Here is a 15675-nt window from a genome sequence, read left to right as displayed (position 1 = left end):
GCCTTTATTCATTTATGTATATTTACATTTTTTCCAAAGTAAAACGTAAAGTTAAAAAAAGAAGCAAAACAATTGTCATAAAGGTTCAGTTTTGTTTTTTTTTAGCAAACCACCTGTAAGTACAGCTGATACTAAAGTAATAATTTGTGAGACAAACCAGTTCAACTTTTAAAATATTAATTTAAAAATGTGATTATTTGTGGGGTAAAGTATGTTGTAGCTGAATAGATTAATGACCTCAGGGTCTGTTAAAACAGAACTCCTTTAATTACAAAGTGAATCTGTAACAATTTTGGGATTTCTAGTTTCATATTCACCCTCCAGTTGGGGTTGGTTATTTTACAGCACGGAAACTTCACCTCCCATGAGGCGTAGCACATGACAGGAAAGACGTCATCACGTCGTTGGAACCCTCAGCTGTCAGACTTTGGCCACCCCGGCGAAGGTTTTGTTAGCAAACTAAGTCGAACTGCTCAGCTTTTTCAAAGTTTAAAGTTGTGCACCTTGCTGCTCGTCGTTCTTTGAGCAGGTTATTGGCGCACTAGACTTGCACTAAGGCAAATTGCCTACTTTTTTTTTTAATCGCTGCTAGATCTTTGCACCCGCGAACCAGCGTTCCTGAGCGGGTACAAGAGTAGATGCAGGGAGGGAGGGAGTAGAGAAAAAGGCAAAAGTCTTTGTGCTTCCCTTCCCCCTCATCAAAGCAAAGGGGAAATGTCTCTATCTAAAGCAGGTAAGAGTCTTTTTGTATTGTTTTGCAAGCAGCTGCGCATATTTTTGTCCCCCGCCTTGCTGGAAGAGGAGGAAGAACTTTAGCTAGCTTTGTGTAATGTAACCTTGCCAGGTGGAAGGCTAGCTAGCCAACATGTCTTTCCTGCTTTCTTTTTTTAATCAGTACACAAAGTCTTCAGATATCCTACAGCTAAATGTTACCAATTTTTGCTATCCCTGACTTACTAATGGATAGTTTTATTATTTGTGTGGCTAAAGTTGCTCTGTTGAACTTAGCTAAATATCGTAGTGTTTTTTTGTCCAACTTTAAATATGAAGCAAATTTAGCTGGAAATCACTTCGCTCTCTCTTTGATGCTTAGTAGAACCACAGGTGTTTTTCTGCTTTTTTTTTTTTTTTTGCACACTTTTTGTTCGGCGTACATATATTTTAGCCTCGTGTTTATGAAGGAGCAACTTTAATAAATTTTTTTTTCTACATTCACGGTAATCTGGAATCAATGAGAAAAAAGCAAACAACCAAAAAAGAAAGAAACCACTCCTTGGAAAAAGAATCAAGGCTCTTCCTCTGCGTCACATATAGCGTGATTGTAATGATGTCAATTTACATTTCAAGTTCAGCGCTCGTGCTGTTACACAATCATAGCAGCGTTACCATGGTGGGCTGCACGCGCTGGGCGCCGCTCAGGCAGTCAAAGCGCCCCGGCCTGCGGTGGCAGGTTTAGACTTGCAGCACCAATACCAAACGCTGTTTCCCTACTTGTTGATAGTTGACTGGCTGCAATCACTCTGATCGTCACGCAGGTTCTGCTGCTGTCTTTACTGTGCATTTTCTGCGTGTTTAAGAGTGTTTAGTTTCATTCAGACTTGTTTTTTTTTTTTTTTTTTTGCTTTTAGAGAGCCTTGAGATCTGTTAGTGCTGAGGCATGCTTAGAGATTGGGTTCTCCCGAACAGTCCTGATAGGGTGGTGTGGAAGATTATCTGCGCATGAGTCATCACTGTCTGTATATGGACCTGCTCTAAGGCTGGTGCTTCCTGATGGTGACTCGCCTCGCAGCTATTGACACTTTGATCCCATGTACAATCCAGAAATTCTTGCTCACATTACGTATGTATTTCGGGTATTTTCCACTGAGCATTTAGTATACTCAGAAGAATGCATGCATGCTCTTGTCGATACAACTCCCTATGTTTACTGAGAATTTAAAAAAATTATAAGTCAGCTGTTTTTTTTTTTTGCTGTTTTTTTTAAACACATCCCCACCCCACATCCTGCAAGGAACTACTGTTACTCAGATCCCTTTTTTTTGGAAAATGATTATTTGCTGTCATGTGTTGAGTTGCTTGATCAACTTACCACAGCTGTTGAGCTGTTGCTGATGTCATGCGACCATTGTACCTGGTGAGTAGAGATGAGTCTGTTCCTATTCAGCATTAGCATGAGACCAGATGGGAATAGTATTTAGGCTCAAGTTACGGTGGACAATATAGCAAATATATATGACTTTAAGAAAAAAAAACTTGAAAAGCACATCAGTAGTTGTAGTCATTCGTGTGTCACTCTTACCAGTGTACTCAATGTCTTTTGCATTACCTACCTGTCAGGTATAAATTACAGTCTGCAGCCTGAACACACAATGAACCCAGCATTCATTCTTTTTTTCTTTTTTTTCATGAGCAGATGACATACTGCTCATAAGTGTGCCATGAGTATCTCCATGACTTTTTAATTTGATTAATTAAATGAAAAGGTCTTTTCACAACTTTGATGAAACATTCAAAAGCAAACCTCTTAAGAATTGTACAAGTATTAGAAAAACTAATAAATTACATCACTGACACAGTAACTATAGTAAGATAATTCTGAAACCTCCAGGAGAGTAGGAAATGGACAAGTGGCTATAGTTGTTGCATTTACATATGAGAGCTTCTTAGTGTTTTCTGGGCCAATGCCTGAAAAAAGTGAGGTAAACTGTTTTTTTTTTTCTGCCCTACATAGATTTTTGCAATGCCTGCTGTCCAATACATGTGATGAACTAGTGACAAGTCAAGCAGATAAAGCAGACCAATTCAGCAACATCTAGCTAATTGTTTACTTCCTTTGCATTAGCTGCTGGGTGAGAGGACTTGTAGTGAAGACAAAAACGATCTTGAAAAACAAAGCCTTTCTTGTGTCGGTTTTAATACCAAAAGTAGAGCTGCACAAGAAACTTTCAGTGCCATATGGTGGTTAAAATTTCATGCTGTACTTTTAGTGCCATCTACTTGCATCTGCATCTGTACAATCACTGAACAACAGTATCCTACTTCAGAGCTCCTTTTACATGAATTATTTACTGCATCAGTGCAGCGTGGCATGGACATAATCAGTGGACTAACACCAGCAGATGTCATAACACCCTAAAAATTGTGGAATACTATTTAAACTTTACACTGGACTTTAAGCAATGTGACTGTGCCTTTCCACAATTCTTCCATATTTCCAAATGAAGAAAAGATAGCGTTAGCCAACTGAACAACAGTACAGTTGTTTGTCTCTTTAGCCCAGATTAGAGGCTTCTGACATCTGTGGTTCAGGACTAGCTTGACACAACTGATGCTACATTTGTAGCCATGTGAAGGATTTGTCTATTTATAGCATCTCTTAAAGCGCTGGCTCCGGTCTCAGTCCTCTCCTCCCTCAAATTTCTGAATACATTTTACTAAATGATTATGTGAAGTCTGTTTTTATCCCTGTTGGTGGTGCACCTTTTGTGTCACACATTGCACAGTGAATGTGTTTTTTATATGAATATGTTTTCACACATAAGTCTATAAAAAAACAGCTTCTTTATCAATGACTATTTGTGGCTTATCCTCCTTGAGGAGGATGTCGATAACCTGCTGTACTTGTGAGTTTTTACACATGCAAGCAATAGTCATGAGAATTACAAGAAATAAAATCTTGGCATTTTCAGTGAGTAATATATCTATATATTTCATACTTTGCATATTTTTTATTTGAGCAGCTGGATGGACTAACTGACATAAATGTCTGCATCAGAGCTGAAAAGCTAAAGTGCTAGGGCAGTAGAGGGGATAACTTGTAATGGCAAGGAAAGAAAAGTGTCAAAAGTATTAATATTCATTTGGGCTGCATGATGAATTTGTCAGCATTGCTGTCTTGGATCTTGGGTTTGAATTTATCAGGGCCTTTTTGCATGGAGTTTGCATGTTCTCTTCATACATGTTGTTCTCTTTCTTAGGCTTCCTCCCACAGTCCAAGGATATTCATATGGGATTTTGTGGTCCCATCAAATTGGCTTTTATGTTCGAGTTGGTGTGTGATTGGTTGTTTGGTGTGTGTATGAGCGTTCCCCTGTGACTGGTGACCTGTCCAGGGCACACCCTACCTCTTGTCCACTGGAAATTCACCCTTCTCTGCAAACCCTAGAATGAGTTCAGACCCTGAAACTGTCTCTAACATTACATATTAACTATGAGTACAATAAATAATTAGGTTAATTAACTTTAAATCATATATTTTATAATCCTTGTCTGTCTTAAATTTAGATCTTGATGATCATACAATCTTAACGAAGTCTTAATTTAACTGACTGAAACTTGCAGAAACCCTTTAGGTAGCATTGGTCTGTACTTCTGAAGGTCATTTTTTTGATAGACTTTTTGCTGTTTTAATTGTTAGCCTTCATCCAAAAAAGTGTTGCAAAATCTCTGTGATACAACTAACATCAGGGAAGAACAATGTGGTCTGCAGATTTATTCAAAGCATTCTTGGTATTTGTGATTATGAATAAACTGACCATTTCAAAATGATTAAAAACATTGCTGCATTTTAGCTATAAATGTGCAACTGCATCCACCTAAAACCCTCATAGTAACAAATTCTACTCTAAAAATAAAACATTTCCATTACCAGCAAAGGCATCTTACTGCAACAGTTACACTCAGTACTGCAACTGTGCTGGTGAAAAGGATCCAATAATTGCATTCGATCAAATTTCAAATTGTAAATGCATCATTGATGACTAATTGTGGAAAAAATATTTTGGACATCCAAGATAACAATTCTACAAATTTTCATGTTGGTATCTCACCCCTCCCACCACAATAACAATAAACAATACAGCTATAGCCAATTTTGTCAGCTGGCTTACAATTCAAGCATACAGTTGGAGCTTGTTGCAGAAAATCTGCTGTCTTTGGATCATCTACAAGCTGCTGATACTCACTGCAAGAACACCAATACTAAAAGCACTTGCCAGATTTTTAAATCAAGAGATTTGAGCCAGATCTGAATTCAAAAATGCTTGATTGGAGCATCTCTACCTGTGTGGCTCGGTTTTAGAGAGCTGAGTTCTTCCAGCAGAAAACTGCAGTGAGCTTGGCCTCAGTTTGCCCCTATAAGACTGCATGCAAGCCAAGTGAAGTGACATAATTTTCCCCAAAGGGTCCTGACAGTTGTGTTTGAGCGGATGTCCATTTGAGTCGGCTGTTAGTCATATCCCTATCCACAGCTTCGGCTGACTGTTTCCTCGACACGCCAGGTGCTGACGTTACTGCCTTGAAGAGATACTATTTCTAGGCCATTAATATTTTACAGTAGGCAAGTAGGTATTTAGAGTTTATAGTAAATGCATTGAAACATTTGTGAAAAAAGTTATCAAAATCCTTGCCATATCTTTATAGTATTTTAATTTTGAATTGCATGTGCAAAGGTCCGTTTGTTGTTCAGGTCTTCTGGAGCCTTTGACTGCTCTTGCTTTAATCCCACACAGAGGAAATGTAAAATCTATTTTTGCCTAAGCATGTGTGAGTAAATAACACTCGCTCTCTCTCTTCCAAATGAAACTTACCGTAGTCTGTCCGGACACTGTGTGCTTATTTTAGGCTTCCAACACAAAACGGATGTGTCTAGGTTTCATTGGTGGTCTGAGATATCTAGAATCTGTGAAAAGAAAAAAAATCACTTCCCTTCCAGCTTATTGTAGTAAGCAGGGGTTTACCCACACATACTTCCTCCAAAGCAATGTGCTGTCACTTAGTCAATGGAAAAATGCAGTCCTACAATAATCACAATTGCAGTTGTGCATTAGTTTGACTTTAGACAGCACGTCCTAAATGTAAAGCTTCATGCTTTTCTGAGAAGAAATGCACACTCTTATCAAGCATGTGTGTGTAGCAATGAGCCTGGTTTAATTTTTTATTTTATTTTTTTAAATGATCCGTTTGTGTTAAAATGTTGCAATCTGTTCAGATTTCCCCATTGGGGAGAAGCACACTAAACAGATAATTAGTGTCAAGGAAACTTGAGGCATTCTTCCTGACAGGCTGCCTGCAGGCTGAGTAGCTGTGTCATCCTGGCAGAGACTCGCGTTCACTTTTGGGAAGTCCCACAGGCTTCTGGTAAACGGTGTTTATGAATGGATTGCTATCACTCATTTAGCACAGGAAAGTCTCAAAGCCGCTCACATTAACTTACAGTGCTTAACAAACATTAAAAAGGGTGTATTGTTGTGAAACATGTGAAAAGAGAACAGTAAAATAAAGGATGATGAGGGAAAAAAAAGAGCAGAATGACTTTTTTGACTTGAATAAAAAAAGCTTGTAAGAGAGGAAGGCATGGTTCCCTTTCACTTACCTGCCTTTTACTTCACACAAAAGCTGACAGTCACTTTCCTTTTAGGTAGGAGAGCACATCAATTCCAATGAACAGTTTATGTAACTGACTTTAGAAGAACTCCAAAAGAATATAGTGACATTGTTTCTGGTTTTGTTGGTGTGGATAAGTGACCAAGGCATTGCCTGGTTATAAGCTCTACATTTGCAGTTTGATGTAAAACTGTAATTGTTTTCATAAAGTGAAAAACATGCAACACTGCTAGACAATGTAATAATATTATTACAGTCATTGTTTTATATTTTGGCACATGACAAAAAACGCAAACACCTGTTTTTGATTGTTTTCTTGTTGTGCAACATTTAATATATTTTTCTTGTTCTGCTTTTTGGAGACCAACATGAATATAACTGACTGGTATAAGCCAGTTAATTTGTTGGGCTATCAGCTCAGATAGGCTTTCTGTAGTCAGCTTCTTAACAGATAATGCATGTTGTTCATAGCAGTAACTGTTATAATAAAATGGTTTCACTTAATAGTATTTTTCACCTCTGGAAATATTTCCAGTTGATTTGAAAGAGAAGTGTATAGCTCTCTATAACTGGAACAATGCCACATTTCAATTTGCTCCATACAGTTTTCTCCAACAACTCCTTTTAATGGCTTTGCAATGCACAATGGTAGGATGGCAAATGTTTACATTTTTTAACCTAATGTTGTAAAAGTCATTATCCCTTGATACCTGTAACTCTACCCTTTTTAGACAAATACCAAGACGTTACCAAGATTTTTATTCAAGACTCATTCTGTTGAGGAAAAAAATCAGTTTGGAGTGATGTGGGTTTTAAGGCTTTGCAAATAAAAGGTTTGAGAAGTTTTCTTATTAGTTAGCCAGGATTTGTAAATAACCAGCTTATGGGAGATGCTAATTTTGGCTTGGTTAATGATTAAACATTTATGTTGGTGCTGAGATTATAATGTTTCCTTTATCTTTTGTGTCTTTTTAAGGTAAGAAGAAGATTCCGGGGCCGAAGCTGCCCATAGGAGCATTTTCAGCACCGCCCCCTCAAGCTACAGCGTAAGGCCCTTTTCTTTACACCAGCAACACCAGAACCATGGATCAGCTCAACCCATTGTCTGAAAATGGAAAGATTATGGCAGAACTGCAGAGTTACCAAGACACGTCCAATAAAAGTGAAATTTTAATGGATGTCCTTGCAAGTCCAGCACTCTGTGCAATCAGTCACATTTTAGTGGTGTGAATCAAAATCTGTGTTTATGGACGCACTTTAGGGTATTTATCAAAGAACAGAGGGATAAGAAAAAGGTGTTGTACTGTAAATATTCCTTATTTTGTACAAGAGGGGGCTAATACTTTTGCAAAGCACCGTATAGTTCTCAAATTTTATATGGTCGGTGGCATCAGGTAGTCAGTAATTTATTTCATATATTGCCGTTTTCTGTCTGCAGGCCCCCTCGAGACCTTGACTCTAGAGCTTGTGTCACAATTGGAGATCAGGTAAAGCTGCATTTTCCAACGTCCTTCTCTTTTGTTTGCTTTCTGTGTTGAACATGTGGCGTTGTAACATTGTGCTGACTCCTCCATGTAGAACTTTGTGGTGGAAGCAGATGACTTGGAGCCAATTGAAGAGCTGGGAAGGGGCGCCTACGGAGTGGTGGACAAGATGAAACACGTCCCCAGTGGTGTGATCATGGCGGTCAAGGTAGTCAAGGAAGCTGCTCAATTTATTTTCCTTTTATTTACTTGCTTTTGCAACACCGTAAATCGTCAGATTTCAGGCTGTAAACACTTGGATGGGCTAATGCAGAGCTCTAAATGCAGGTTTTGAAATCTTGTAGTAAGTTTGTGCTGCTTGTGTCTTCAGAGGATTCGTGCCACAGTTAATACTCTAGAGCAGAAGAGGCTTCTGATGGACCTGGATATTTCCATGAGAACAGTGGACTGCTTCTATACTGTGACTTTCTACGGTGCCCTTTTTAGAGAGGTAACACCTATTACCAGATAATAAGTAAATATTCCAAGGATATTTGGTAATGGAAGTCTATTAACTCGAATATTTTTCAGGGAGATGTTTGGATCTGCATGGAATTGATGGACACGTCTTTGGATAAGTTCTATAAAAAGGTTTTTCAAAAAGGCCAAACAATTCCCGAAGACATCTTGGGCAAGATCACAGTAGCAGTATGTTTGTCCTTTCAAAACCCCATTCCACCTGAATAAATGTGCTTCACAAAATTAGCATAAATCTCAGCATTTCCTTTTATAAAATTTCTCCACAGATTGTCAAGGCATTAGAGCATCTGCACCATAACCTCTCAGTGATTCACAGAGGTAAGTAAAATGAAGATCTGACTACCAACAATAACAGTTTACATCTCCAATGTGCTCCATCAATTGTCAACTTTCTTATGTTCTCAACATTTGCTTCCAGATGTGAAGCCCTCCAATGTCCTGATCAACGCTCAGGGACAAGTGAAAATGTGCGACTTTGGCATCAGTGGCCACCTGGTGGATTCTGTGGCCAAAACGATGGATGCAGGCTGCAAGCCCTACATGGCGGTAAGAGATGGAGGGGGTTGAGGAGTAGGAATGAATTGTACATCACCTATTGGTCTAGTGTCGTAATACTTTGTAAATGCTAAATTGTTAAAATGTATAACTCGTATCAAAATACAAAGGTAGCTTCAATATGAGGAAAAAAAACCCCAAAAAACATTTTTGCTATATTTTCAGCCTGAGAGGATCAACCCTGACCTCAACCAGCAGGGCTACAGTGTCAAATCAGACATCTGGAGTCTGGGCATCACCATGGTGAGTTTTCAAGCTTTGAAAAGCCTCATCTAATTACATCCAGTACGTATCATTGTGATACGATATCAACCAAATGTTGTTTTTTATATATATTCTTGCTCTCAAAATATATTGCTTAGTATGTTCTAATAAATAGTACATTGAAAAAGTGCACATACCATTTGAAATTTTTTTTTTATAGTTTGTCATATTACAACCAAAATGTTTTTTTTGTAACATACCACTATAATAATTATAATAATAATAATAATCAATTTAATTTATAATGCACTTTTCATTAATAGAAATCTTGAAGTGCTATAGAGCATCACATATATGAAAACTAGAAGGAAAAAATCCCATTAAAATACTTACAATTTTTTAAGACTATGAATACTTTAGTAGACGCTGTACTGCACAAAGCTCTCCATACTTAAAGGTTTGATGACACTTCAGTAATGGTGAGTCATTACTGAAAATAAATGACATTTTTTTTGTTGCTGTCCTTAATACATGGCTTACAATTTGATATGACTCCTACTTTGTCATTTTTTTGATGCCTTCTACCCCATTTTCTATATAAAGCATATCTGTTGGTTTGCTTCAAAACATGCATCAATATATTTCATATTCTCTGTAAATATTCCCCCAAAAAACCTTGCTGTACCAGTTCAAAACGCATAAAACATATTTACTTAATATGCAAAAAGACCAATGAAGTGACATTGACCAGAAATATTTAGTATTAAGTCACCTGAAATAGTTTGGGTCTCAGATTCCAATAAACATTATTGACTCATTCACAAAAAAACTTGACGTTACAGCATGTCATACAGCCCTAAAATTCATCAGAAACTTGACGCAGATTTCTTCTTGCCTCCATTTCCCAGATCGAGCTGGCCATTTTAAAATTCCCCTACGACTCATGGGGCACCCCGTTCCAGCAGCTCAAGCAGGTGGTGGACGAGCCGTCTCCACAGCTGCCTGCAGACCGCTTCTCCCCTGAGTTTGTAGACTTCATCTCGCAGTGGTGAGCTTCACGCTGGCAGTTGTGACCACACTCATTTGACTTTTGTAGTTTAATAGAGAACGTAAAGACTGAGGGGCCCAGCAGGGGTCAGTGTTTGCTCTGTGATAAATTGAAGAAATTCAGGTTTCAACACTTGTTTTTGTTTGTAGCTGCGTTTTTAAGATGTTTCTCATTTAAATCATAATGTGTAAATAAAGTGTTACATTTTATTGTTTGAAAATAATTTTCCTATGTCTTACAGCTTAAGCAAGAAGCCAGATGAAAGGCCAGCCTACACAGAATTAATAGTTGGTATATTTTTATTTCGCTCGCTATAAATACAGCACAGTCACTATCTGGTGTTCGGTGTCTTCCTTGTTTTTGCCCACAAGAGGTCAGACTTTTCCCATTAACCCACCAAGAAGACGTTTTGTATTTCACAGTGTCTGTCAGCAAAATAAAACATTAAGTCCTGCCTCATTTCCTAACCCTTTATTCTTCTGCAGAAACACCCGTTTTTCACCCTCCATGATGCTAAAGAGACAGATGTGGCCAGCTTCGTCAAGGTCATCCTGGATGATTGATGGGCTCACTCCAGGCTCCACCTCGTCAACCTGGGCGGGACCTGTCATCAGAAGAACCAATGGCCCCCCCTGCTCTTTTTTTTTTTTTTTAATAAGTAAAGAAGAAAAAAAACCTCACTGGAATGATGGACTCTCGTTCACCCACAGGATGGGAGGGTAACCCAAAAGACTGACAGCAGCTCTGGACAGGGTGGTATCGTGAACTTTTACGGTCAACTGGAGAGGTTCCATTCACTCCTCTAGGCTTCCTGTGTGAGCAGTTCTCCCACCTGACAAAATATGAACTTAATCTAATTAGCTGTTTTAATCGTTTTTTTTTATTTGCCCCCACCCCTCCATCTCTCTTTTCAGAATGACAGAGCCTGACAGAGCCAGCCCATTATATGTTTGTGAAATGTTGTTGATGAATTTCATATGCAAAACCAACAGTTAACGTGTATGTTGCTGTGTGCTGAAAGCTGTATTTGCGTATTTGTTATTCTTCCTCATAATACAGATTTTATTTTATTTTTTTTCTTTTGTTACTCTTTGTGATTGACAAGTGTGAATACTACGGGACTCGAACCTACCTTGTCCGATCCACTTCTGCCATGATGTGATTGGTCAGAGCAAGGGCTGCAGCCAGTGGGAGGCTCTAGGGCTGAGTTAAAAACTGAATAAAAATGTCAGAGGGTCACCTTCTGGGCAGGCCGAGTCATTCCTGGAGCACCCGATGGTGTGAATGTAAAGCATCCCATATCAACTTCTATCAGAGGCTGTGACCACTCTGTATTCTTCGTCTTTCTCGAGTATCAAAGAGTCAGCTCCAGTGTTGTGATTGTTACTACCTGGAAGTATTCAGGGTTTGCATAATCAAGCTTAAAGCTTTATCTCTTTCTATGTGCCATTTCGCAAGTTGTTCTAATGGAAAAAAAAAAAACAAAAAAAAAAAACAAAACTGCATTATTAGTTTTTATTTTGTTTCTACTTGTTCTGGTTTGGATTTTATTTCATCAATATTTCAATGTTTTCTATGCCCGTGCCCATATTTCTGTAGTCTTTTTGGAAGAGGCACTTGTGTGTTTTTTGTGTTTTGATTGTTTCAAAGAGCTTATTATGCCTTACAGAGACTGTGTGTTAGGGAAGTAATTTATATGCTGAAGATGTAAATATTATTTCCTTTTTTTTAATGTAACATGACACTGTCCAAACCTGTCACAGTGTAGCTGAATGGTAATCGTTGGTATTAGTTTTAATGCAGTGTGATGGATACACACAGACCGTACTCATATGGCCAGCTAAATATACATCTTTTAGGACTGATGTGCTGTCAAACTCCACTGCTCAGGTTTTCTGTGTTTTCTTCTACAGTATGCAGAGATTACCTTGTTTGGAAGGTGTTAGTTATTTCTGTCAGATCATACATACTATGCAAAGGCAGTTTTGCTTCTCAGAATCTTCAGAAACCAGTGAAAGGACAACAGCGGTCTCTGCTTTGTGTCTCAGTTTTAAGTATAAGGGAAAGCTAGCAACACTTTGGAAGCTGCTGTTCTTTAACTCCCCCTCCAATTCCTTTCCAGTTGGCCTCCTTTAAATGGCCAATCCCTTTATGTATAAAAATCTTTTTTTTTTTTTTTACACTGATCACAGTAAGAATGGAACACTTGCTCTACCTCTTACTTCTTCACTCTGTTTGCCACCTTTTCGCTGGGTGGCGCTGACAAACTTGAACTATGGAAAGACAAAAAAATAAAGGCTTTATTGTTCAGTAAAGCTGACAGTAACCGTCATCATTTCTGATGTTCTTGCAGGGAATTCAGGTATACCCTAAGTTTTTCTTTTGCAAAAATTGCTTTTGCAAAAGAGTAAGGTGACATTTAAAATAAAAGCGTCTTGTTTACAAATACAAATATGCAGATTACAACTTAAAACTTGCCTTCTGTAGTACTCATTCATTTTATAATCCCACTTTTCCCCCAAAATACTGAAATGTAATTACAATTTTGATCTTGGAACTTTCAAACCTCTACATATTTGAGATCAGATGTTTGATGACCAAATTGATAAAATAAAGTTTAAAGGGTTTCTATCAGGGCTGCCCAGTGGCGCAGTTGGTAGAGCTGTTGCCTTGCAGCAAGAAGGTTCTGGGTTCAATTCCCAGCCCCGGTCCTTCTGCATGGAGTTTGCATGTTCTCCCTGTGCATGCATGGGTTTTCTCCAGGTACTCCAGTTTCCTCCCACAGTCCAAAAACATGACTGTCAGGTTGATTGGCCTCTCCAAATTGCCCCTAGATGTGAATGGTTGTGTGTCGCCCTGCGAGTGGGCGAGGGTGTCAAGAAAATGGATGGGTTTCTATCGGATCAAAGAAAAAAAAAGGTTCATTCATAAGAATTAACTTATCTTATTCATCACACCTGATACTATAAAGAACATGAATAGCTGCAATATATTTTTACATAGTAACATAACTGTATAACTGAAACTCTACTCCTTCAGTAGATATAAAGCCTTTATTTGATCATTTGTTCAACACCCCACAGATGATTACTAGTTAAAATTTCTCGAAATTTAAAAACACTGTATTTCTATTTACTTTAAATTAAGGGTGCAAATTATTTCTTATTAGGGTATCCCCCCCTCAATTTAAAAACTAACTCTGGAGTTAGAATTTTCTTAATTTTGTTGTAATTTGTTTTTTTTTGTACTTCGTTAACATACATGTATTTCAAGATTTAGGTCTTTACAAAGAGTGTAAATCATTCTAGTGGGAACTGTGAATGTCTTGTCACTGAAGCTTTTTGTATTTCAATTATTAAGTGTTTTACAGTTGCACAACTAAATTTTAGATATGAATTTTAGATATTCCTCTCTTTTCCACTTTGTAATAAAGTTAGATCTACACAAAATATATAAAATACTGATTTAGGCTTTGCTTAGACACAAAACAATATCTAGCAGTTCAGTGTGTTATTTAAGAATCTGTGTTTTAATTTACATGTATGGTTGATATTGACTTATAACAGAAATCATGTCTTGCCCGCACAAATAACCCTTAGTTCACTATAGCGAATTACCAATTGAGGCTGTGTAAACCCTAAAAACGACACGTGATTGTATTAGGTTAGCTTATAAGAAGGATTGTGGAAACCCGGAGGCCCCCAAGGTGGAGTCGAGTTATATCTGAGGGTAAAATAGGTGAAAGTTTTAAATTGTCAAGTTATATTTTTCTTACTGCGAAAACTACATATGTTGCATGATTTCAAGTGTTTGTTGAAGTTGAGTGGTAGCAGCAGTCTAAAAGCTGTCAATCCACACCGGTTATTGTTGCCGTTTACATAAAGCGTGCTTATGTAAGTCCACAGAAGTCGATGCACACTTCTTGGTGGCTTGTTGCTCTTCAGGGCATACAACGAATGAACTCACTTAGATGGCTATTTCAGTCTTGCTATTATTTCTTCTTTTTTTAAGTGAAAGTTGACGGCGCAGGCTAACAAAAGCTCAGCTGCAACAGACGATGCGCGGCGTGTTTGTCAAAGTCCGATGACTTTATCCATGAATGAGAAAACTCAATGGCAGGAGAATACATTTAGTGGCTCGGTGTTGTGCAGTCGAGCAGATTCTCGCCCAAACCAAATGCATTACTTTTAATAAAGAAGGCCTTTTCTGACTGAGGGCTTACATAATGTTTCCTCAAAAGATTGTGTGTGAAGGGAAAAGCACCACAAGTTGTAGATTAGCAACTCAGCTGAATGTGGGCTCTGACACAGAAGTAATTTACAGTTTTCGGCTGTTAATTGGCATCTAAGAAAATAAGGACGCGAGTCTGAGTTGATTAAATATATCATTTTTTAAATTAACTGGATTCGCAAACGAACAAGCACAGAAGATTGGCCTTGAGCCTAGTTTCTGCCCAAAGTGAAGTTTGGGAACTTTTGCTGTTGGCCCAGGGGACCAAGAGTTTGACAGAAGTGCGAGCAAAATCTAGTATGTATGTGCACTCCACCTAAGAAATGCTTCCTCAATCTCTTGCCAGATCTCACGACCTTTTGACTTGTATTGGGCATGGAAATGCAGTTTACGCATTTTGCCCACCACCCCTAAGTCCAATAAAACGAGTAAAACTGGTGATGAGAGGGAAAACGAGGACACATTTCCCTGAAACTATAACCACCTGACTTCCTATTCCTTGTCAAGAATGCATCCATCCCTTTGCCTCAGGTCCCAGACAGACAAGAGACGGAAAAACGTGCATATTTTTGTTTCCCACATGCATGACGCAGGGCTAGCCTGGGGCGAAGACTTAGCAAGGCTCCGTTTAACTGAGCAGAGTGAAATAACTCTTTATGGACAGAATATGCTGTAGCTCCAGGGTAACATGACCTTATGCAACATGCTGTACTGTGTGAGCTTCTATTGCATCATGAGTCTCAGTCTGAAAGGGACGGGATGATGAGGGATAATATGACGCGACATTAGAAAGACAAAACCGGGTGACTATCTCCAACTAGCTTCATTATGGCTGAAACACTTCAAATCATTTCGCAAAATACAAGACAGGAACAAGACATTATGTCAGAAGCACCTCAGAGGGTCGTTATGACAAAAAGGAATCGTTAAATTTGCTGCTCAAGTAACTTGGAAATATTTTGTGCAAGTTGTTCTTCTGAACGTAGTGTCAAGCAAACCACTGTTTAATAAATAAGCAGTAGATTTCAGGATAATCTATTGATTCCCCTTAGGCGGTGGAGAGTAAAGCGTATGAGAACATACGTTTGTGCACTTATATAATGTGTAATGTAAAAAGTCTTCCCGTCTATTAAAACCCCTAAAGCGTTGTCTGTGCTCCATGAATTCAAAGGTTTGGGTGACAATGCTGGCCTATAAATGCATCCTTGAAAAAATGAAGGCGTTTTAGGGGAAATTGTGCAGGATGTGGAA

At 38.4% G+C, this 15675-nt stretch overlaps 1 protein-coding gene across 2 annotated transcripts; it reads left to right on the top strand.

Annotated features, from left to right (window-relative positions):
• The first annotated feature begins 200 nt into the window (after positions 1–200).
• Positions 201–12509, top strand: LOC103468828 (dual specificity mitogen-activated protein kinase kinase 6-like). 2 transcript variants are annotated; one of them, XM_008416177.3, is made up of 12 exons: positions 201–733; positions 7361–7430; positions 7823–7871; positions 7963–8076; positions 8239–8358; positions 8439–8555; positions 8654–8705; positions 8806–8933; positions 9108–9185; positions 10055–10194; positions 10436–10485; positions 10680–12509. In XM_008416177.3, exons 1-12 carry the CDS (start codon positions 715–717, stop codon positions 10703–10705), a joined length of 963 nt encoding a protein of 320 aa, XP_008414399.1. In that variant the 5' UTR covers positions 201–714; the 3' UTR covers positions 10706–12509. The 2 variants fall into 2 exon arrangements, with proteins under 2 accessions (XP_008414399.1, XP_008414397.1); XM_008416175.3 differs by having other exon boundaries at positions 202–733; positions 10436–10481.
• The last annotated feature ends 3166 nt before the right edge of the window (positions 12510–15675 follow it).

Source organism: Poecilia reticulata, chromosome 8 (genome assembly GCF_904066995.2).
Source record: "Poecilia reticulata chromosome 8, P_reticulata-male-v2, whole genome shotgun sequence".
NCBI classification, from domain to species: domain Eukaryota; kingdom Metazoa; phylum Chordata; class Actinopteri; order Cyprinodontiformes; family Poeciliidae; genus Poecilia; species Poecilia reticulata.
Note: the sequence above shows the minus strand (reverse complement) of the source record. Positions and strands in the feature narration are given on the sequence as shown.

What these genes read in the sequence shown, in the direction of transcription:
- LOC103468828 (XM_008416175.3), top strand. An exon ending in GTGTGATCATGGCGGTCAAG is followed by an intron (nt 8,077 to 8,238) that starts GTAGTCAAGGAA and finishes TTGTGTCTTCAG; the next exon opens with AGGATTCGTGCCACAGTTAA. An exon ending in GGAGTCTGGGCATCACCATG is followed by an intron (nt 9,186 to 10,054) that starts GTGAGTTTTCAA and finishes TCCATTTCCCAG; the next exon opens with ATCGAGCTGGCCATTTTAAA.